A 23693-nucleotide genomic window follows, 5' to 3' on the forward strand; every position below is an offset into this window, starting at 1 on the left:
GCCCCCAGGTGGTGAGAGTAAGTAGCCACACATCTGCCACGCTGATCCTCAACACTGGAGCCTCATGGGTGCATGCTCAGTCCCCTCCTGTACTCCCTGTTCACCCACAATTGCATGGCCAGGCACGACTCCAACACCATCATTAAGTTTGCAGACGACAACAGTGGTAGTAGGCCTGATCACGGACAACAACGAGAGCCTATAGGGAGGAGTTCAGAGAGCTGGCCGGGTGGTGGAGAATAACAGCCTATCCCTCAACGTAATCAAGACAAAGGAGATGATTGTGGACTACAGGAAAAGGAGGACCGAGCATGCTCCCATTTTCATCGATGGGGCTGTAGTGGAGCAGGTTGAGAGCTTCAAGTTCCTTGGTGTCCACATCACCAACAAACTAGAACGGTCCAAACACATCAAGACCGTCGTGAAGAGGGCACCACAAAACCTATTCCCCCTCAGGAGACTGAAAAGATTTGGCATGGGTGCTCAGATCCTCAGAAGGTTCTACAGCTGCAACATCGAGAGCACTGGTTGCATCACTGCCTGGTACGGCAACTGCTCAGCCTCCGACCAATGTCAGAAGAAGGCCCTAAAAATTGTCAAAGACCTCAGCCATCCCAGTCATAGACTGTCCTCTCTGCTACCGCATGGCAGGCGGTACCGGAGCGCCAAGTCTAGGACCAAAAGGCTTCAACAGATTTTACCCCCAAGCAATACGACTCCTGAACATCAAATGGCTACCAGGACGGTAGCCTTATTTTACCAGGAAAGATGTCTGAGAAGGGGGGAGGAATGAATGAGCTAATTGTAAGCTGGGGATGATTAGGTGGCCATGATGGTATGGTGGCCATGATGGTATGATGGTCAGGACACCGGGGTTAACATCCCACCTAAAAGACGTCACAGGGCAATGTCCACAATCACTGCCCTGAGGCATTGGGATATTTTTTTTAGACCAGAGGAAAGGGTGCCTCCTACTGGCCCTCCAACACCACCTCCAGCAGCATCTGGTCTCCCATCCAGGGACTGACCAGGACCAACCCTGCTTAGCTTCAGAAGCAAGCCAGCAGTTGGATGCAGGGTGGTATGCTGCTTGAATAATTGTTTATTAAAATATATTTAAATATTGTACAATCCAGGAGTGCAAAGCTCTTCGAGACTTACCCAGAAAGACTCACAGCTGTAATTGCTGCCAAAGATGATTCTAAAATGTATTGACTCAGGGGTGTGAATACTTATCTAATGAAGAGTTTTATTTTTCACAAATGTTATAATTTCTCTTCCACTTTGACTGAGTATTTTGTGTAGATCGTTGACAAAAAATGTATTCATTTTAATCCCACTTTGTAACAACAAAATGTTTTAAAAAGTCAAAGAGGTGTGAATACTTTCTGAAGGCACTGTGGGCTTAAACCTGTTATTTCAGGAGTGCCAAGCACTGGCAAATACTTTACTATAGGTGTAGAAGACCAGGGTCACATTCATGATTAATGGGAGAGAAACTTACAGTACTCTCAACTAGAGGGCGACCGATTATGATTTTTCAATGCCGGTACCGATTTTTGGAGGACCAAAAAAGCTTTTCTTAACCACAACTGGATTAATCAATCAATAATTACTGTGGAAATGAATGACGAAAATATTGCAATAAAGTACACAAATGCAATTAAAGCAATTTATCATATTGTTGCTTAATGAAACTCTTAATGAAAGTCATCCAAACGTTTTAAGTACTTTCAAATCTAACTTTGTCACGAGCTGAATACAACAAGTGTACACAACCTTACCGTGAAATGCTTACTTACAAGCCCATAACCAACAGTGCTGTTCAAGAAAGAGTTAAGAAAATATTTACCAAATAAACTAAAGTAAAAAAGAATAAAAAGTAACAATAAAATATCAAGGCTATATCCAGGGAGTGCCAGTAGAGTCAATGTGTGGTGGTACAGGCTAGTCGAGCTAGGGGTGAAGTAACTATGCATAGATAATAAACAGCGAGTAGCAGCAGTGTACAATACAAATGGGGGAGGTCAACGTAAATAGTCCTGTGGCCATTTGATTAATTGTTCAGCAGTCTTATGGCTTGGGGGTAGAAGCTATAGACTTGGCGCTCCAGTACCGCTTGCCGTGCGGTAGCAGAGAAAACAGTCTAGGACTTGGGTGACTGGAGTCGCTGACCATTTTTTGGGCTTTCCTCTGTCACTGCCTAGTATATAGGTCCTGGATGGCAGGAAGCTTGGCCCCAGTGATGTACTGGGCCATACGCACTAACCTCTGTAGCGCCTTATGGTCAGATGCCGAGCAGTGGCCATATCAGGCAGTGATGCAACCAGTGCAACCATGCTCTCGATGGTGCAGCTGTAGAACTTGAGGATCTGGAGACCCATGATTCATTTTCATTCTCCTGAAGGGGGGGGAGGGGGGGGTTGTCTTGCCCTCTTAACAACGGTCTTGATGTGTTTGGACCATAATAGTCTGGTGATGTGGACTTCAAGAAACTTGAAACCCTCGACCCACTCCACTACAGCCCCGTCGATGTTAATGGGGGCCTGTTCGTCCCGCCTTTTTCTGTAGTCCACGATCAGCTGCTTTGTCTTGCTCGCACTGGGGGGAGAGGTTATTGTCCGAGGCACCATACTGCCAGATCTCTGACCTCCTCCCTATAGGCTGTCTCATCGTTGTCGGTGATCAGTACACACCTCTGAGGGGGCCCCAGTGTTGAGGATCAGCGTGGCAGACGTCTTGTTGCCTACGCTTACCACCACCGGGCAGCCCGTCAGGAAGTCCAGGATCCAGTTGCAGAGGGAGGTGTTTAGACCCAGGGTCCTTAGCTTTGTGATGAGCTTCGTGGGCACTATGGTTTTGAACGCTGAGCTGTAGTCAATGAGCAGCATTGTCACATAGGTGTTCCCTTTGTCCAGGTGGGAAAGGGCAGTGTGGAGTGCGATTAAGATTGCATCATCTGTGGATCTGTTGGGGCGATATACAAATTGGAGTGGGTCTAAGGCAGGGTTTGAAAATGTCAGTGAAGACACTTGCTAGTTGGTCCATGTATGCTTTGAGTACATATCATGGTAATCCGTCTGGCCCAGCGGCTTTGTAAATGTTGACCTGTTTAAAGATCTTGCTCACATCAGCTACCGAGAGCATTTTTATTTTTACCTTTATTTTACTAGGCAAGTCAGTTAAGAACAAATTCTTATTGTCAATGACGGCCTAGGAACAGTGGGTTAACTGCCTGTTCAGGGGCAGAACGACAGACTTGTACCTTGTCAGCTCGGGGATTCGAACTTGCAACCTTTCGATTACTAGTCCAACGCTCTAACCACTAGGCTACCCTGCCGCATTACCACACAGTCATCCAGAACAGCTGGTGCTCTCATGCATGCTTCAGTGATGCTTGCCTCGAAGCGACCATTTAGCTTGCCTGATAGGCTCGAATCACTAGGCAGCTCGTGTCTGGGTTTCCCTTTGTGGTCCATAAGAGAGTTTTCAAGCCCTAACTCATCCGTGGAGTGTCAGAGCCAGTGTAGTAGGATTCAATCCTAATCCTGTATTGACGCTTTGCTTGTTTGATGGTTCGTCTTGAGGGCATAGCGGGATTTCTTAAGTGTCCGGATTAGTGTCCCGCTCCTTGAAAGCGGCAGCTCTAGCCTTTAGCTCAATGCAGATGTTACCTGTACTCCATGGCTTCTGGTACGGTCTCTGAGGGGACAATGTCGTCGATGCACTTATTGATGAAGCCGGTATATCCTTCGCATCGGACTCGTTAAAGGAAAAAGCTTCTTCCAGTTTGAGGTGAGTAATCACTGTTCTGATGTCCAGAAGTTATTTTCAGTCATAAGAGACGGTAGCAGCAATATTATGTACAAAATAAGTTGCAAAAAACGAACAAAATAGCACAGTCGGTTAGGAGCACATAAAACAGCCATCCTCTCCGGCGCCATTCTACTAAAGCAATAGCCGTGTGTGGTCAACTATAATTTCAGCATCGCTATGATTGGGACAGCGTTATAGCGCTGCTCTGAAACAAGCCTGTGGACTCGTCTAGTTTGTTCGTCTAACAGTGTTATCAGGACATTTTGCAAGAATGTTATAGCCTAAACTAGTGTATAATAAGGTGTGATTATTTCTCTCTTCACTCACATAGTAGCCCAGGCTATATCCCAGACTAAAAGCCCTTGTCTTTTAATCAATGTAATTTTGATTCACCAAATCTATGTCTGGTTATTTGATCTCTGGCTGGGCAAATAAGTGGAGGCAGCTCCACTATTAGTTTGCTAATATCTGATCAGACACATTCGGCATGCTATAATGTAGCATAAATCAAGTGTATTATTTTGCTAATGACTCGTGCTTAGGAAACTCAAAAAGCCCACGGAGTTTGTGAAATATGAACATGAGACTCTCCTTTCGAAAATATAGATTGCTATGATGAAGATTCCAATGTAACACCACACACCTGCTCCCTAAAAGGTGTAGAATCAACGCCTAGGCATACATAGCTCGTATTAGTATTTACGCCCAGGTGGTGCAACAGATATAATTTAGGTCCAGCATAGAGCACATTTTACATTGGACATAGATTTACAACCCACTTACAAATCAACTGGTGCAACCAGCTCCTGGTGTTGCAAGCACATAACCTACTGAGCAATGGAACATTGAAGAATGGAACATTGTAAATTTTGAGATGCAGACTTACCACTCTCCTGACAGTCATCAGCCAGGCCATCGTACAAGCCGGAGATGGTCGTCACGGCTGTGTACACACAATAGAGGTCAGAGCTCAGCCTGTCTGCCATGCTCTCCTCGTAGCTGTGACACCCGCGCAGCTGGCCCACCATCTGGCCAATCAAATCTTTGCAGATCCCCGTCAGGGTGGAATCTAATGAGCTGGGGTGCAGCGAGGGCGTTTTGGCCACACCCATCAGACCTGGAACAGAGACAGACACGTAGGCCAAAATAATTACATGGAATATGAAGGAAACTCCACGTGGACTACGAGAGCTATAACTGTAGGCCTACAGTCGCTTGCGTAATTATTCACCCCCTTGGAATTTTTCCTATTTTGCTGCCTTACAACCTGGAAATAAAATCTATATTTGGGGGTTTGTATCATTTTATTTACACAACACGCATACCACTTTGAAGATGCAAAATATGTTTTGTGAAACAAAAAAGAAATAAGACAAAAAAACAGAAAACTTGAGCGTGCATAACTGTTCATCCCCCTACGTCAATACCTTTTGCAGCAATTACAGCTGCAAGTCTCTTGGGGTATGCCTCTATAAGCTTGGCACATCTAGCCACTGGGATTTTTGTCCATTTCTCAAGGCAAAACTGCTCCAGCTCCTTCAAGTTCGATGGGTTCCGCTGGTGTACAGCAATCTTTGTCATTCCACAGATTCTCAATTGGATTGAGGTCTGGGCTTTGACTAGGCCATTCCAAGTAATTTAAATGTTTCCCCTTAAACCACTCAAGTGTGGCTTTAGCAGTATGCTTCGGGTCATTGTCCTGCTGGAAGGTGAACCTCTGTACCAGTCTCAAATATAGAAGAATAACAGGTTTCCCTCAAGAATTTCCCCGTATTTAGCGCCATCCATCATTCCATCAATTCTGACCAGTTTCCCAGTCCCTGCCGATGAAAAACATCCCCACAGCATGATGCTGCCACCACCATACTTCACGGTGAGGATGGCGGGGTGATGAGAGGTGTTGGGTTTGCCCCAGACAGTGTTTTCCTTGTGGCCAAAAAGCTCAATTTTAGTCTCATCTGACCCACATGCCTTTTGGCGAACACCCCTTATTGTTCAAAGTTTCAGATATTTTTTTATAACCCAAACCTAATCTGTACTTCTCCACAACTTTGTCCCTGACCTGTTTGGAGAGCTCCTTGAGCTTCATGGTGCCCCTTGCTTGGTGGTAGCCCTTGATTAGTGGTGTTGCAGAGACTGGGGCCTTTCAGAACAGGTGTATATATACACAGATCATGTGACAGATCATGTGACACTTAAATAAAGTCCACCTGTGCGCAATCTAACTAAATATGTGACTTCTGAAGGTAATTGGTTGCACCAGCTTGGGGCTTCATAGCAAAGGGGGTGAATACATATGCACGCACAACTTTTCTGTTTTTGATATTTTATAATTTTTTTAAACAAGTTATTTTTTGCATTTCACTTCACCCATTTGGACTATTTTGTGTATGTCCATTACATAAAATCCATTTAAATTGCAGGTTGTAATGCAACAAAATTCACCTAATGTTATACCATTCTTTCATTTTTATATACGGTAGACTGGAAAAGAAACTAGAAGTACTTCAGTGTCTTACACACACAGGACCGCACAACACACATACCAGAGGACTGTGAGGTGTTACTATTATGAAGGCTTTGAATAGGGTGCACTCGGATTTCGTAGAGACGCCCTGAAATCCTCCTGCTCTTCAACAGGCTTCTGCTCCTATAATGGTGGGGGACAAACAACAAAAAAACACACATTACTAATGTGTCTTGGAATGGATCTCAACGGTCTAACACAGCATTGCCCCAACTTTCACTGATGTGAAAGCAAATTCATGTCTGATAGGCACCACGCACCAGCTACATTTCATTCACCTATCCTGTTATCATATCAGTGCAGATGAAGGAGAGGAGACAGGAGCAGAGGAGGAGAGGCCATTTAAAATAATTGAGAGCCAAACATTGGTTGGCAGAATGTGAGTGTTCTCTCGGGCAGCGTCCCGATTACCCACACTTTGTACACTCCCGTCAATGGTGAATTCCCTCCAGCTAAGGCTTTCAGTAAGTCCTGCTTTTCCCAAAGTGTTTACTCCCCGTCATGGATTTTCTGGAGACAGAGACACACACAGCCAGACCGACATAGATAAACAGGGCACTAGCTGTGGCTGCGAGTGGGTTCAGGGTAGACTCCAGAGGATTCAGGTGAGAGTGAGCAGCGAGTAGCGAGAGAGACCGAGATGGTTTCCATGTTTCCTTTGGCCTCCTCTCCTTCACTGCAGGCACCACCAGGCCCATAAACATAGCCAACAAAAAAAAATAGCGTGGGGGGAAAATTAGGGAAATGTTTCTGTGTGGTTATTTCACACTGAGGTGAAGAACAATTATACATTGAACTTCCAGGATGTGCCAAGTAGTAAATCAACAGAGTGGAAATATCAAGCGCTGTAGAAGAAAATAAATACCCAACCAGTTCCATATGTTCAACGAATTATAGTTTTCTATGTTCACTCAAGTGAGCTCAAAAACACAGTTTGCCACATTCATCATATAGAACTTAGTTCTGACACATTTTTGCATGTGAGTTTAATTGAGGAGAATAGAGAGAAAGAGTAGAGACTAGGTTTGTGTCCCAAAATGGCACCCTATTCTGTACATAGTGCACTATTGTTGACCACAGCCCCATAGGGCCTGGTCAATAGTAGTGTACTATATAGAGAATAGGGTGCCTTTTGGGATGCACATTAGAAATTACCTTCTGCGTGAGAAGGAGGAGGCGGTTGAGGAAGCCGATATATCTTGCTCCCACTCATCATTGGGGTCGTAAAACACGTCGTCATCTTTACAGGCGCTGCTGTCCCCCTGGGGAAGGAGAATAAATGACTGCTCAGTTTAACCCCAGACTCATTTATTCAGCTTAAATGAGAAATTACAGGAACGGAGGATGCCCTTCATGCATAAACAAGCGTTTTGTAAATTAGGTGTGCACCGGCAAAATCTACAAAGGGCGGACTGACTGTTCCACTGGTTGAGTGCGAGACAAACAGGGTGGGAGAATGCAGTCTAAATCGACTTGATAGTGGTATGATAACTACCAACTAGATTAACCAGAGAGTATCCACATTTCAATAAAAATGCACCCAACACAACTCTTTAAATTCAGGTGGACAACATATGCATTAGTAGCAAGGAATAACTCAAATGACTGTTACTGACCTGGTCGAGTTCCCTCATGGCGGCCAGGTTGCTCTGGAATTTCTCCAGACTCCAGAAGGTGGAGATGCCCAGTTTGGTGTTCTGCACCTGGACCTGCAGCTCTCCCTTTCCCCCTCCGCCCTCCTTCCCAGACCCCTCGTGTCTAAAAACAGTGAAGATTAGGATTAACCTAAAAAGAAAGCGAAAGAGACCTTGGACTCAATGAGACCCCACCCTGCCCAAATAAAGGTTAAATTAAATAAAACAAGAGAGATAATTTCCTGATAGATGGATATATAGTAATATCTCAATATGCAGCAAAACAAAGGACTATTTCATATAAATATTTATTTCATATAAATATTTAATATAGATTCTCTCCGCTCGTACCTGCTGAAAACTGTGTTCTTCATGAGTTTGCCACTGATCTTGTTGGCTTCCTCGATCATCAGAGACAACTTCATGGCGTCCCACTGTGGAGGGACTTAAGACAACAGACCACAGAGTATTAGTGTATTTCCTAGGGACAAAACAGAAAGCAAACAGAACCAAACTGGGAGGGCTGTACCCGAGTTTGTCCAATAAAAACTTGTTTCCTTTGTAAAAAAAAAGTTTTTCTACAGTTTGCTATGGTGTGGACTAATGAATACACACCAGGTCATCAGATCTGTAACTAGCTACAACACTAGAACCATGCTGTGACGTAATGGAAACGACACTTATCTTTACAACACAGCGCTAGCTATTAGTTTCGGTCCGTTTCCTCGTGAATACAACCCGAAGATGAAAATTCCCAACAATGGTTTACCGTTTTTCAGAGTCTGGCTTCCTTTCTGCGCCACTTTCCTTTGCATCTCCTCAAGGTCTTTGCTGATCTTCCTCTTCTCTGCCTCGAGGGCCTCCACCACCTTGGCCTGTCGGACACCGTGATCGGCCATGGCCTGCCTTGTGGCCTGGGCCTCCATGTGGAGGCGGAGACGTGTCTTGTGCGTGTCCACTTCCTGCTCCAGCTCCACCTTGGCAAACTGCAGCTCCTCCATCTTGGAGACCGCCCGCTGCTGGTCCATCTCTTGACACCGCTTCCTTTCGCTCTCCTCCTCCTGGGGGAAGGAAAGCACCATTGTCAATGAGTAAAGGTCTTAAAGGCCTAATGCAGTTTTATGTATCAAATCATTTCTGTGTAACAATTAAGTACATTACTGTAATAGATTTCCATGAAAAGAGGGCAAAAATAGCTTTTTAGCAAAAAACTATTTCTCAAGCAAGAATTTTGCTAGGGCTGTCTGGGAGTGGTCTGAGTGGGGGAAACTGAAAACTAGCTGTTATTTGTTGAAAGTTAATAGTCTATTAACCAATTTACTGCATGGTGATGTCACCACAGAAATATGAAACCTGTGCAGATTGTATTTTCAAAAAAGCATAAAAGGATTATAGAAGGATCCAGACACTTTTTTTGCAATTTCACTTGTTTTTGAGAAACGGAAAAGCGCATAGAGATTTGGTTGTTAAAAACCAAACTTCTCAGGTTACACCGTTGTAGGACTACAAAATGTTATACCATTGTAGGACCACCTAACCTTTAAAATCAAGTAAAGTACATGGTCAGGTAAAAAAAAAAGTCACAAGGCCAGATGGAAACACCAAATTTGTCTGTGAACTTTCCAAATGTCGACAAAACAGTAGACAAGGTGGGATCTTTTTGGGTCTGTAAAATGTATTATGCTAGAAATGGCGTAATGTATGCGCAAATATTGATATAATAACCATATTGAAATAAACTTGAGTCACGTGATTATATGTTCTGTGGTCCGCCCACTACGACTCAGGAAAGCATGCAGGTTATTAAAGCTACAGATGAACTTTACAGGGTGGTGAAAGTGCACGAGGAGCTTGATGCTCCTTTCAATTAAATGTCAAGGGTCTTATTCTGGTGACATGATCGATGCTTGGCTGCTGTTTGACAAATACAAAATTATCCCACTCTTAATAATCTCATCATGTAGGCAGCCTACTCGAATTGTATCTGCAAGCTGTTCGCTATGTAACGCATAATTTGTGGGAAAACCATCATTACAGTTGAAAATGCAATAGAAACCCATTTTACTTGTATTTTTTGTTCAGTACATGGGAATTTATGCACAAAAGTAATTGTGTGCATTAACGTCATCACGTACAGCCTTTTGTCTAGAGATTGAAACATATCCGGCACGAAAATGGGTATCTAGACCCAGGGTCGAGACCTCGACCCCGCCCTGTGCAACTGGGTCCTGGACTTTCTGACGGGCCGCACCCAGGTGAAGGTAGGAAACAACTCCACCCCACTGATCCTCAACACTGGGGGCCACAAGGGTGCGTTCTTAGCCCCCTCCTGTACTCCCTGTTCACCCATGACTGTGTGGCCATGCACATTTCCAACTCAATCATCAAGTTTGCAGATGACACTACAGTGGTAGGCTTGATTACCAACAACGACAAGGCCTACAGGGAGGTGGAGAGGGCCCTCGGAGTGTGGTGTCAGGAAAATAACCTCTCACTCAACAAAAAAAAGGAGATGATCGTGGACTTCAGGAAACAGCAGAGGGAGCACCCCCCCATCCACATCGACGTTAGAGTAGTGGAGAAGGTGGAAAGTTAAGTTCCTCCGCGTACACATCACAGACAAACTGAAAAGGTCCACCCACACAGACAGCGTGGTGAGAAAGACGCAACAGCGCCTCTTCAACCTCAGGAGGCTGAAGAAATTTGGCTTGTCACCTAAAACACTCAAACTTTTAGATGCACAATCGAGAGCATCCTGTCGGGCTGTATCACCGCCTGGTACGGCAACTGCATCGCCCTCAACCGCAAGGCTCTCCAGAGGGTAGTGCAGTCTGCACAACGCATCACCGGGGGCAAACTACCTGCCCTACAGCACCAGATGTCACAGAAAGGCCAAAAAGATCATCAAGGACAACAACCATCCGAGCCACTCCCTGTTTTTTTTTTTTTTTTTCCTTTATCTTACTAGGCAAGTCAGTTAAGAACAAATTCTTATTTTCAATGACGGCCTAGGAACAGTGGGTTAACTGCCTGTTCAGGGGCAGAACGACAGATTTGTACCTTGTCAGCTCGGGGATTTGAACTTGCAGCCTTTCGGTTACTAGTCCAATGCTCTAACCACTAGGTTACACTGCCGCCCTGTTCACCCTGCAATCATCCAGAAGGCGAGGTCAGTACAGATGCATCAAAGATGGGACCGAGAGACTGAAAAACAGCTTCTATCTCAAGGCCATCAGACTGTTCAACAGCCATCACTAACAGAGAGGCTGTTGCCAACATACTGACTCAAATCTCTGGCCACTTTAATTAATGGACTTAATAAAGGTTTCACCAGTCACTTTAATAATGTTTACATATTATATTACTCATCTCATATGTATATACTGTATTCTATACCATCTACTGCCTCTCGCCTATGCTGCACGGCCATCGCTCATCCATATATTTATATGTACATATTCTTATTCATCCCTTTACATTGTGTGTATAAGGTAGTTGTTGTAAATTTGTTAGATTACTTGTTAGATATTACCGCATTGTCAGAACTAGAAGAACAAGCATTTCGCAACACTCGCATTAACATCTGCTAGCCATGTGTATGTGACCAATAAAATTGTATATTGTTTTTGCTGATTATTTTTACATTCGCATTCAAATCTGTCAGCAATTGGAGCAGATGACCACAAAACAGTACACTGAATGACTGACTACAAAATGTTATACCGTTGCAGGGTTTTTTCTGGATCAAAATGGGACTTAGGCACTGGGCGTGGCCAACGGCGCGGTCGCAAACCGGAAATTTCTGAGGCCTCCTCTTGAAAATGTAAAGATTAAGAGTTGGACCGTGAAAACACTTAAGCGGCCCACCTGATACTTTTCTATGCAGAAAAAACCCTGCCGTGGTATCCCTATGACTACAAAATGTTACACCGAGTGACTATGCCGGATAAGTAGCCAACACTTGTGGTGCGTCTGATTTAGCTGGTCATTGGTCAATTCAGTAGCCCTGACATTACACCGTTACACTAAATGACTCACTTTATACAAGACAGTGAAGACACCATGGTACTTTACATAAGGTTTGATGTGAACATGAAGGCAGTGGCCGAGATTTATCAGTGTTTTCATTCACACATTAGTCCTACATGTGCGTAAAGCCATGGTTGGCGTACCAGTTCTCTCTCCAGAGCTTTGATCCTGTTCTCATACTGAGTCTTCTGGTCAGACAGCTCCTTCTGGGCCATCTCTTTGGCCACCTGGATCCCCTGCATCATCTCCTCTTTGGCCTTTAGCCTGGCCTCCTCGATCTCCTCTTCCAGTCTAGATAGAAACAAAATGGCCTCCTAGTTGCATTAACAAGTTTTCAAACAAGTGCAGTATTGCATCATCGATGTAATCATCTAAAAATATTTTCACCCAGTACGCATGGGACTTTCCGTTATTCACATTGACGCATGACAGGAATCATAACGCAATCGTTTCTGAATCTTGTGGTCGACTCACTGCGCTCTTTGCCCGGAGAGCAGCTCATTTTTGGCAAACTCAAAGTCCTTATGGCCATCGCCGTCGCCCGTCCAGCATGACACGCGTTTCCCAGACTGCACCTCTGCCGGGTGGTTGAAGCGGAAGTAATGGTCGCCGCCCAGGATCACCCTGTCACCCTAGAAACCACAGAGATATATAAAAAATATTTTAAAAAACGTGAGTGATTCATGATTGAGCTCAAAGTCAGGTTTCTAATATTGTACCTTGTGCTTTTTATTATTTATCGTGTGTGTACACAATACGTACATGATGCAGGACAGTGGTCTCAGATACCAGGTTCCCGTTGACAAAGGTCTTGGCGTTTTCTATGGGGATGATGCTGACTTCACCATTCACATTGGAAATTACACTGGAAAGGAACAGTTTAGTCAATTCTAGCCATAACGCAACTGAAACCATACAAGAATGACAACAAAAGGACACTGGAATAGAGGGGTTTCCTACTAAATAACCTGGAGAAGGAAAAAAATCTACAGACAGAAGGACCGACAGGTCAAGAACGACGACAAAATTACACTGGAATAAAGTTATTTCATGTCAAACAAACATTAAAATATAAGCAAGTGACAGACGGGACTCATTAGTAGGCTATGGTACGATTGTTTTTCCCATGTGTAACTCGGTGTTGTTTTTGTCACACTGCTTTGCTTTATCTTGGCCAGGTTGCAGTTGTAAATGAGAACTTGTTCTCAACTGGCCTACCTGGTTAAATAAAAGGTTAAATTAAAAAAAATTCACTGGTCATCCCCAAGCCAACACTCCCTTTGGCCGCCTTTCCTTCCAGTTCTCTGCTGCCAATGACTGGAACGAATTGCAAAAAGAAATCACTAAAGTTAGAGACATATCCCCTTCACTAACTTTAAGCGTCAGCTGTCAGAGCAGCTTACCGATCGCTGCAGCTGTACACAGCCCATCTGTAAATAGCCCATCCAACCAACTACCTACCTCATCCCCATATGTTTTTCTGCGCCTTTGCATACCAGTATTTCTACTTGCACATCTCACCTGCACATATAACTCCAGTGTAAATTGCTAAATTGTAATTACTTTGCCACTATTGGCCTATTTATTGCCTTACCTACTTACTTCATTTGCACTCACTGTATACATATTTATTGACTGCACGTTTGTTTATCCCATGTGTAACTCTGTGGTGTTGTTTTTGTCGCACTGCTTTGCTTTATCTTGGCCAGGTCGCAGTTGTAAATTAGAACTTGTTCTCAACTGGCCTACCTGGTTAAATGAAGATACAAAATAAATACATTTTTTAAATGGTGCTTCCCCTTTTTAAAAGACGCTATTTAAAACCAAAGAGGTGGGTCGGTTCTCCTCACCAGTGGTGGTCTGCGATAAGGGCCCCAGACAGCTGGATGTCGTGGGCGGACTCTGACTTGTGCTGGCCGACCTTGGTCTGTCCCTCCTTAATCATGTATAACAGCATCTCTGACAGCTGCGGGTCCTCGTTCAGGTTTACCAGGTTGGGCAGCCGGTTGTCCACCTTAAACGTGATGCCCGCTTTCTGAGAGGGAGACAGGGAGAGGGAAGCAGACAAATATAGGAAGGAATTGACTTTGAAAACATGTACAATATACAATGTTTTTAATAAAAAGTGTTAAAAATATATTAAGGATAATTCTTGCTGAAACCCTCATATTAAACACCAATGGTATTCACTAAGTTGGTATATATAGGATAACAGCTTTTTCATTATTATTTGATTATTTTACGTGAAAAGGCCACAGAGGGCCAGAGATAATTACAGACATCTGTGATAATCTGAAGTACACAAAAAGGCCACAATATGTCATCTGATGAAATTAAAACATGAAAGTTAGCAAAATTCTGGTACTTTACTGTTAACTTAAAAAGTTTTGTGTAATATACCCTCCCTTTGCAACCCTAGTAATGAAGCTATAGGTCATTTTCCACTTACAACCAACTAAAACTGACCTGTAATTCTTTGGTTTCCTCACGTTTGCGTTTCTCTGCCTGCTCCAGCTTCTCTTTCCACGCTCTGACAAGAGGTAAAGGAATCAGATTAAAGTAACAAACCAAGACAAAATCAGTTGTTCGGACCCATTTTCATATTTTGCTACCTAGATCAGACCCTCTCTGGTACTAGTGCCTAAGGCGTGTGGAGGTTGTATGGTGGTCACCTGTGGGCCTCGGCCATCTCCCTCTCCTGCTGGGTTAGCTGGCTCTTCAGAGCTAAGATCTCCTGCTGGAAGAGGTTAATTTTCTCCGGCTCGATGCCCTGAGAGCTCATTTGAGCAGCCCGCAGCTTTTCCACCTCAGCTTTCAGCTCTAGTAAACAAAGACACAAACGGCATTGTTTGTTAAATTGCCACCAAAACAGAAAAGTGAGGAGCCATTTTGTATGAGCTTTTGTTCATAACAATCACATGTATGATGTCAAAAGACAACTTATTCTTGCAACCTACCCTTTAATACACATAATATGGTGATACACCACAGAAGGTAGATGGTCTCAATCTCTGCACTGTTTCCCCTTCCGTAGTCAAATAAAGTATTTGCAAATGTGGCGCAGCTATCTCCTTTCAATAATACCTGCATGACAGTTGACTTTGCCCCCGTGTAAAGTGACAGTGTATAAATATGTTCCAAAGGCAAGGTTAGAGCTGGGCTACCTAATTCAATCTGGTGATGGATAGATAGGAAAAAGAGAGCAAGAAAGACAGAGAGATGGGTGGTGGCATGGCGAGGGAGAGCAAGGCTGACCTCTTATGAGCTTGGCGTTGGTGTCCTCGTTGACCTTGGCCACGTTGATGATCATGCGGGCCTGCTTGGCGTACCGCAGCGTGCTCAAACTCTCCTCCACATTGCTGCCCGCCGGGCTCAGGGTGGCGATCATGGCCGTCTTGGAGTTTCCACCCAGGCTCTCCTTCAGCAGCCTGGACACACGGGCAACACAAACGACATTCAGTTTACCTCTCGACAAAACTACTTACTTCACAAACTGACTTTACCAACCTCTCGCAATTTCATAAGGATATCTTGTACAGGTAGTGGCATTACCAACAACACAAACCATGATCTTATCCCCACATTGGTTCTCTTTAACATGGATTAACAATGTTTCAATTGAGGAATGTATAAACCTCAATATCTCCTCCTTCTCATTAGTTTCAAAAGCTTGATGAAATATGTTTGTAGTTTACAATACTGTGGTGTGGCAAGGTAAGGGACGATTCCATTTCAATTAAATCTCTCTAACTTGATAATGGAATTCAGCCCATCCCAATTGTTTGTATAACAAGCATTCAACTCTTTAGCATGTCAGTGAAGTTTCTCTTACTCACCATGTGAGCACAGAGTCCCTATAGGGGGTGAAGACCTTCCTCTTGGTCTGGGCCTGCTCTGACAAGGCAGAGATCACCTTCCCCAGGGTCAGCAGCGACTTGTTGATGCTGGCACCCTCCTGGGATACAGGGGAATAGGATAAAGTTAGGCTGGATGGATTTGATAGAGAGAACAGATTGGCTGCAATTTGACTGGTTTTGAACTTTGCAAAAAATAAATGACAAATAGTGGGAAATGTCTTTCCGAGGAAATTCACTTCCTAATATAAGATAGGCTATATTTTACGCTTCGACATTGACTGGAAAGAAATATTGCTAACACATTTGTCTATGCCTGCAAATCGTCTTTCTCTCGTTGTTGATCACTCTTCATAACATTCTGGAGTATATGAAAACTGCCATCATACAAACTGAGGCAGCAAACCTTGTGAACATTTATATATGACTGGAAATAAATATTTATAACACATTTATTTTACTGTGTGCAAATCGTCCCGCTCATAAAAGTCAATCAAAAAGTATATTGAGTCAAGTGCAAATGTCCGCTCTCCTATTCTATTTCGCCCAAACCTTCGGGTTCAGGCCGTCGCGTTCAGAACCAGTTCTTGCAGGAGCGTTTGGGAGTCGGACAAGAAGTCAGCGAGAGCGGGATGAAGAAATCAAGTCCAACTACCAGTGCTTACCCTGAGGCGGTCTCCGCTGGTCTGGGCTGAGGAGCAGCGTTCGCTGCCGGCCAAGTCCACTAGGTTGATCCTGCTGGTGATCCTGTGGTCATGTTCTTCCCCTTCCACAAACTCAGTCTACACAGACAAAGGGAGAACAGTCACACACACACACGCAAAACATACAAGTAACTGACAAAATAATGGAAACACTTGAGAAATGAGGGATACAAAGTAGGTGTTAATTAAGCAAGTAACATCCCATCATGCTTAGGGTGATATATAAAAATGCTGGGCATGCCATTAGTTTAGCTACTAAGGTCCCATAGGATGACCATGCTTCCAGCCACAGGGCAAGAACAGTCTCTGAATGGTTTGATGAGCGTGAAAATTATGTAAACCATATGCCATGGAAGTCTCAGTCACCAGATCTCAACCCAATTGCACACTTATGGGAGTCTCTGGAGCGACGCCTGAGTGTTTTCCACCTCCAAACACAAGACATCAAATGATGGAATTTCTTGTGGAAGAATGATGTCGTATCCTTCCAATAGAGTTCCAGACACTTGTAGAATCTATGCCAAGGTGCATCGAAGCCATTTTGGATTGTGGTTGCCTTATTAAGACCCTTTATGTTTGTGTTTCCTTTATTTTGGCAGTTAGCTAGCTGTATGTGTGTATTCAAACAGAAAAGGAGATGAGCGACACACAAATGAAACAAATGTGCATAAAAACATAAACACGAAGAACCACAAACACAAAGGACACAAGACAAACAGACCCAGATAATCATCAGAAGAAACAAATAATTGGTCATCAGTGGGTGGATAATATGCATTTAGATGCACAAAGTAACGCTAACAGCATACACACACAAAGAGACAGGGCGGGGAGTTCACCTTGGTTTGGGTCATAACCAGAGTAAATACGGAGTGGGATCGGGAGCTCTTGTCGTTCATGCCCGTGGCTGCAGTGGCTCGCTGCTTGTTCCCAAGCTCCAGCCAACCCTGGTAAGAGTGTATATTCACCACACATTTAATGAGCAGTGTTCAAAAGTGGTAAGAGCTCGCCACATAACATGGACGGGTTCAGCAGGACACGTTTTGGAACGTTCAGATAGCTCTATTAAATGGCATTTATTGTGTTTTTTTAACCCCTTTTTTCTTCCCAATTTCGTGGTATCCAATTGGTAGTTACAGTCATGTCTCACCACTGCAACTCCCATATGGACTCGGGAGAGGCAAAGGTCGAGAGCGGTGTGTCGTCCAAAACACAAACGAACACAAGGCTTACTTAACCCGGAAGCCAGCCGCTTACACTGTCGCAGCCAGCCGCTTACAATGGCGACAGTGTAAGCGTGCACTGCGCCCGGCCCGCCACAGGAGTCGCTAGTGCGCGATGGGACATGGACATCCCTGCCGGCCAAACCCTCCCCTAGCCCGGACAACGCTGGGCCAATTGTGTGTCGCCCCATTGGTCTCCCGGTCGCGGCCGGCTGCGACAGAGCCTGGACTCGAACCCAGTGCCTTAAACCACTGCGCCACTCGGGAGGCCATTAATGGCATTTCTATCTGCAACGTTCAACAATGTTTGGCAACTGAATGTGGCCCAGTGTTAAGAAATTGTGTCTGCAAAGCAACTTACCTGAATGTCCGCATAGGAGCTCACCACATTCCTGTGAGCAAACATAGTCAGTGAGTGAATCCATAAGACTAGCAATCCATCATTACATTTAACAAGATAAGAATGGAAAGAGTAAGTTTGCTCACGTTGTCAGCTCAGCAACGTAAGGCCCGTTGACTGGATGTTCCCTCACCCTTAACTACAAAAACAGAGCATTTGGTCATTACTAAGCTCATTGATGTAAAATGGCATTGAGAAACAACACAGATCATAGGGCCATTCAATAGAAATGTCAGGATTGAAATGTCATGTTACAATTCATATCGGTTATCTTTAGGGAGTTTGTCCTACTCACAGGCCACCTCTTTTGGTTTTGTTCATTCCTGGCAATGAGCAGGTCATGGATTTTCTCATTGTACACTTCAAAGTAGCTCATCTCCAGATGACATGTAACCTGTAATACATCGACAGCCACATAAAAATGCATTGCATGATAACTGAACAGAGTCAACAATATGTGCAACTTGGTAGGAATATTATCTGAATTAATAATAATAAGGTACCTCCCGATTATCAACCACAGACAGCCTAGAGAAGAGCTCCTCGCAGAATCTTGGTGTTACACCTGCCTCTTCCCCAACACCCATCATACTGCAGGAGATTAACAGAAGAACATATAGTTCAATTGAGCATATGGATGCAACCAGTTTACCAGGCTTGCGTCACAAAGGAACATTACATTAGACCAGGGTTTCCTAATCTTAGCCCTGGGTGCACGTTTTGGTTTTTGCCCTAGCACTACACAGCCGATCAAAATAACAAACTCATCTTCAAGCTTTGATTATTTGATTCAGCTGTGTAGTGCTAGGGCAAAAACCAAAACATGCACCCAGGTGGGGGCCCAGGACCGAATTTGGGAAACCTTGCATTAGAACCAATACATTATACAATTTGAGTGTTTCTTCAAGTTGTGGGAGTGAGCCTTACGTGTAAGACTTCCCAGATCCAGTTTGGCCATATGCAAACAGACAGGTGTTGAAGCCCTCAAAGGCCCTCTCCAGAAGTGGCTTTGCTAGTTTTTCATACACCGTCTGCTGGCTGGCAAAGCCGGGGTCGCTTTTGTCGACGGAACAGAAGGAGAAGTCATATGTGAAGGAGTAGCTCTGCTTGGTGTCTGGATGTTGGACAAGAGTCTCCTGGTTATCCATGAAGATCACCTGCAATGCTTTCTCAGTCTTCTCCCTGAATATGAATGAAAGGCAGATATTTCATTGTCATTATTTAAGTCACTATTTATGGATAACTGTAGAAACACATTAGTAGAATACAAGTTCAAAGACAGCTATATTTATTCCAAACAATAAAAATGTCGTTAAGAGCTGGCTGAATGCAATTTCAATTAACAATTCATCACAAGCAGATGCTACATATTTATACCTGGTGTTGAATGGCCTCATTCTGACCGCAACTGTCACAGCACTGTTCTCCATTTTCAGGGTACCCTGTTCGTGCTTTAGCATCGCACTGGGTGGGAGCAAAAGCTCGGTGGAGAAGGTAGGCGCAGGAGTCGAGGACCTAGCCATGGTCAGGTCGCCATGGGTTGAGTACTTTCTCACCTGCCCGGGCAGCAAGTTGGAGGTCACGTTTGCTCTTTGACTACTGACCAGAAACTTGTTAGTATGGGGAGTTGCAACAGGCTTTGCAGCTTCCACAGTCACCTGTGCGTGTGTCTTCGGCCTCTCTAGGCCTACCGTTTTTACTGCCACCACTTTTGGGATCTCTTTCCCAGCCAACCTCTCAAAGGCATCCTTCTTTGCTGTGATTTTCTCGAATGGAGTCATTTTTGTGGGTGTTGAAAAAGTTCTGGTATGATCCTCAGGTTTTGTCACATCTACTTTACCCGGGGCTGCTGGCTGTTTTGGTGCAAATAGTTTGCCTCCTTTAGAAGGAGTGTTTAAAAGATGAACAGCTTCTCTTGATTTACTTCTAGATGAGCTGTCCCTCAGACTGAATGACCTCAATACAACTGCACTAACAGGCGTTCGAGGGTTTGATTCAGAGAGAACTTTGTAATGATGAGAGTCGGTACCGCTGACCCAGTGTTGTCTCGAGCTCTCTGTGGCTTTGCTGGTGTCATTACTTGCGCTTTTGTCAATTGAACCTGTCCTGGTTCTGCGTTGCAACGTGAGTCTTTTCTCGGGTACCGGTGTCCTATTCTGAGTGATTTCCATTGTATTTTCACTCATCACAGTGTCGCCGTTCGTACCCGTTTTCCTCTGTAGAGTGAGACGCCCTCGACCGGGGGTGCCATTCCTCTGACCTCCGGTTTTTGACAGTGCAGAGTTCAAATAGGTTGTATTTATCTCCTTGGTTTTATCCAATGTCAATAATTTCGTATCGTCCCCTTTGATCATTCCTCGCGCAGCTTTTTGGTCTTTCATGTCAGGAACCCTTGATGTCAAGAAATTGTCATAAAAAGCGGTGTGCTTTTTCGCTGATGTCGAATATAAAGACATGGCTGCGTTTATTTAAAAAATAATAATAAATGTATTACAATCTTTCGTCAATTCCAAAAGAAAAATGTTACCAACGTTATCTGTAGACAAATCAATGAAAGTGCACATCTTCCCCTGCAAAAAGTTTAAAGTTAACGTTAGTTGTATTAAGAAATTGATCATTCGGACATGAGCTGGCTAGACAACAATGCATGCGGTTTTATTTGGTCGTTTAGTTGGTGTACGACGTTAGCTTAGCTATCTAAATTAGCCAGCTAACGTTAGCTAACTGTCCATAACACATTGCAAAGCTGAAAATGATCATCTGATCAGTTTAATAAGTAAACGTGAAACGTTAATATAATTCGGACATTCACAATTATATTTGCCAGCTACTTCTCAAAACAGAAGAATTTAACAATTTCTTCTGAGTTTGTTTACCATTTCACTGTAGTGGTTGACATCTGCCCCGCGTCGATTTCAAACTCAGTGGTCAATGGTGTGCTATTGGCTAGACACATATTACGTCACCGTCCACAGCAGAACAAAAGACATGCAGAGCCTGTGTTTAAAGGGTAGATGGCAGTATTTCACGCTTGAGACTAGATCCATCGTCTCAACAAAATGCACAACTACACTACATGATCAAAAGTATGTGGACACCTGCTTGTCGAACATCTCATTCTAAAATCATGTGCATTAATATGGAGCTGGTCCCCACCACTCTTCTGGGAAGGCTTTCCACTAAAAGTTGTAACATTGCTGCAAGGACTTGCTTCCATTCAGCCACAAGAGCATTCGGAAGGTCGGGCACTGATGTTGGGCGATTAGGCCTGGCTCTCAGTCAGCATTCCAATTCATCCCAAATGTGTTCAATGGGGTTGAGGTCAGGGCTCTGTGCAGGCCAGTCAAGTTTTTCCACACCGATCTCGACAAACCATTTCTGTATGGACCTCCTTTTGTGCACAGGGCATTGTTATGCTGAAACAGGAAAGGGCCTTCTCCAAACTGTTGCCACAAAGTTGGAAGCACAGAATTTCATTGTATGATGTTGCGTTAACATTTCCCTTCACTGGAACTAAGGAGCCTGAACCATGAAAAACAGCCCCAGACCACTATTAATCCTCCACCAAACTTTACAGTTGGCACTATGCATTTGGGCAGGTAGCGTTCCCCTGGCATTTGCCAAGGTGAAACGTGATTCATCACTCCAGAGAATGCGAGCTTTACACCACTGGCGAGCTTTACACCACTCCAGTCAACGTTTGGCATTGTGCATGGTGATCTTAGGCTTGTGCGGCTACTCGGGCCATGGAAACCCAAGCTCCCGCTGAACAGTTCTTGTGCTGACATTGCTTCCAGAGGCAATTTGGAACTCAGTAGTGAGTTTTGCAACCTAGGACAGACAATGTTTACTCGCTAAATGCTTCAACACTCAGCTGTCCCGTTCTGTTTGGCCTACCACTTTGCGGCTGAGCCGTTGTTACTCCTAGACGTTTCCACTTCATTTAAACAGCACTTACAGTTGACTGGGGCAGCTCTATCAGGGCAGAAATTTGATGAACTGACTTGTTGGAAAGGTGGCATCCTATGAGACGGTGCCTTGTTGGAAGTCACTGAGCTCTTCAGTAAGGCCATTCTACTGTTTGTCTATGGTGTTTGCTTGGCTATGTGCTCGATTTTATACACCTGTCAACAACGGGTGTGGCTGAAATAGCCGAATCCACTAATTTTGAAGGGGTGTCCACCTACTTTGTATATATACAGTATATTGTGTATATTACCATATTGAATTTAAAAGAGGGTCAAATCCAAATGACAACTCAATCAAGTTTTTATATTAATTTTTTAAAAACTGACAAATTACCCAGATATAAACACAAAGTAACTAACAAGAGAAACAGTTTGACAGATGCAATCTTTTTAATCTCCTGATGTGTTTCATTGGTCTTCGTGACCAACGACATCATCCTCTCTACTTTACGTGGCTTTCTGCTCTTCCTTCCTCTGCTGCTCGTGGAGGTGAGGGGAGTTGAGGAGCTGGGGGGGGGGGGCAGCTGGGAGCCTGTGGGCTTCACCCAGTTTACCACCTTCAGGGACAGACAGTTGTTGATGTTGTTGACCAACGTGAAGGCAATGCCCCAGTGACCCAGTCTGCCTGCTCTGCTCAGCTGTGAGGAAGGAGTGACAGGACGGACACCTAAAATGGCTTGTCACCACCGAATAAGTGGCAACACACACAAACACACACACTTGTAAACTATACTATACAAAAAATTATTCTGTGCAAGATGCAAGAAGGTATTGTCTCAAAAACGTATAAGACAAAAACACATCAGATTTTCCCATGCACAACAGTTGCAAATTCACCTACCTGATGAACATACTTGTCCATGTTGGGCGAGATGTCAAAGACCACCAGTTTGACGTTGACCAGTTTGAGCCCTCTGCCCAGTATGCCAGTGGACCATCACTTCAAAGTGCCCTTCAAGTAGACCCTGAGAACAGAGTACAAAACATATTAAAGGTATCATACTCTTTATGGAAGTACACTAGCTTTGCCTTGCTTCGCTTTTTGAGCCACAGTAGCCAGACCTGGGCCGTATTCATAAAGCATCTTATGGTAGGAGCGCTGATCTAGGATCAGGTCCCCACTATCCATGTAATCTTATTAATTATGCTGTAAAAGGCTGAACTGATCCTAGATCCTAGTGTGTGTGGTGTTGACCTAGGGAAACATATCTAGGGAAACCCTTTGATCATTCAACTGAATACCCCTCCCTTGGGTCTTGTTCATTAGGGCACGCAAAAGAGAATGTTTTGCAAAAGAAAATGAAAATGTGTGTTTCTTATTGGACCAGTGCAGGCACTCACTCCTTGTTTCAGTCAGTTTTCTTCTGTTTGGTGCCTAATGAACCAAAGGCTGCCATTGGCCTCACCTTGAGGATGCGGTTGCATTCCCACTGGGTCTTATCGGAGTGGATGGCCACCGTGTTGAGGCCCATGACCTACTTCCCGGCTCACATAGCATCTGCCCCCAGCTTACAGTCTATAATCACCATCACCGGAGG

At 44.2% G+C, this 23693-nt stretch overlaps 1 protein-coding gene across 1 annotated transcript in view; it reads right to left on the reverse strand.

Moving 5' to 3' along the window:
• LOC135512525 (kinesin-like protein KIF14) overlaps positions 1 to 21112 on the reverse strand; it is a 48054-nt gene extending 26942 nt beyond the window's left edge. Inside the window, exons 1-23 of the mRNA XM_064934633.1 lie at positions 21064 to 21112; positions 19565 to 20757; positions 19115 to 19369; positions 18691 to 18778; positions 18483 to 18581; positions 18274 to 18326; positions 18149 to 18179; positions 17404 to 17511; positions 16526 to 16642; positions 15843 to 15961; positions 15262 to 15434; positions 14679 to 14826; positions 14473 to 14536; positions 13857 to 14041; positions 12769 to 12871; positions 12481 to 12638; positions 12150 to 12297; positions 8747 to 9038; positions 8329 to 8422; positions 7960 to 8101; positions 7499 to 7605; positions 6363 to 6466; positions 4703 to 4933 (exon numbers count right to left, since the gene is read on the reverse strand). Coding sequence (XP_064790705.1) covers positions 4703 to 4933; positions 6363 to 6466; positions 7499 to 7605; positions 7960 to 8101; positions 8329 to 8422; positions 8747 to 9038; positions 12150 to 12297; positions 12481 to 12638; positions 12769 to 12871; positions 13857 to 14041; positions 14473 to 14536; positions 14679 to 14826; positions 15262 to 15434; positions 15843 to 15961; positions 16526 to 16642; positions 17404 to 17511; positions 18149 to 18179; positions 18274 to 18326; positions 18483 to 18581; positions 18691 to 18778; positions 19115 to 19369; positions 19565 to 20643 — 3898 coding nt within the window. The 5' untranslated portion in view covers positions 20644 to 20757; positions 21064 to 21112. The remainder of the gene's footprint in view (positions 1 to 4702; positions 4934 to 6362; positions 6467 to 7498; positions 7606 to 7959; positions 8102 to 8328; positions 8423 to 8746; positions 9039 to 12149; positions 12298 to 12480; positions 12639 to 12768; positions 12872 to 13856; positions 14042 to 14472; positions 14537 to 14678; positions 14827 to 15261; positions 15435 to 15842; positions 15962 to 16525; positions 16643 to 17403; positions 17512 to 18148; positions 18180 to 18273; positions 18327 to 18482; positions 18582 to 18690; positions 18779 to 19114; positions 19370 to 19564; positions 20758 to 21063) is intronic.
• Between the last annotated feature and the right edge of the window lie 2581 nt (positions 21113 to 23693).

This window comes from Oncorhynchus masou, chromosome 24 (assembly GCF_036934945.1).
Source record: "Oncorhynchus masou masou isolate Uvic2021 chromosome 24, UVic_Omas_1.1, whole genome shotgun sequence".
Classification (NCBI taxonomy): Eukaryota; Metazoa; Chordata; class Actinopteri; order Salmoniformes; family Salmonidae; genus Oncorhynchus; species Oncorhynchus masou.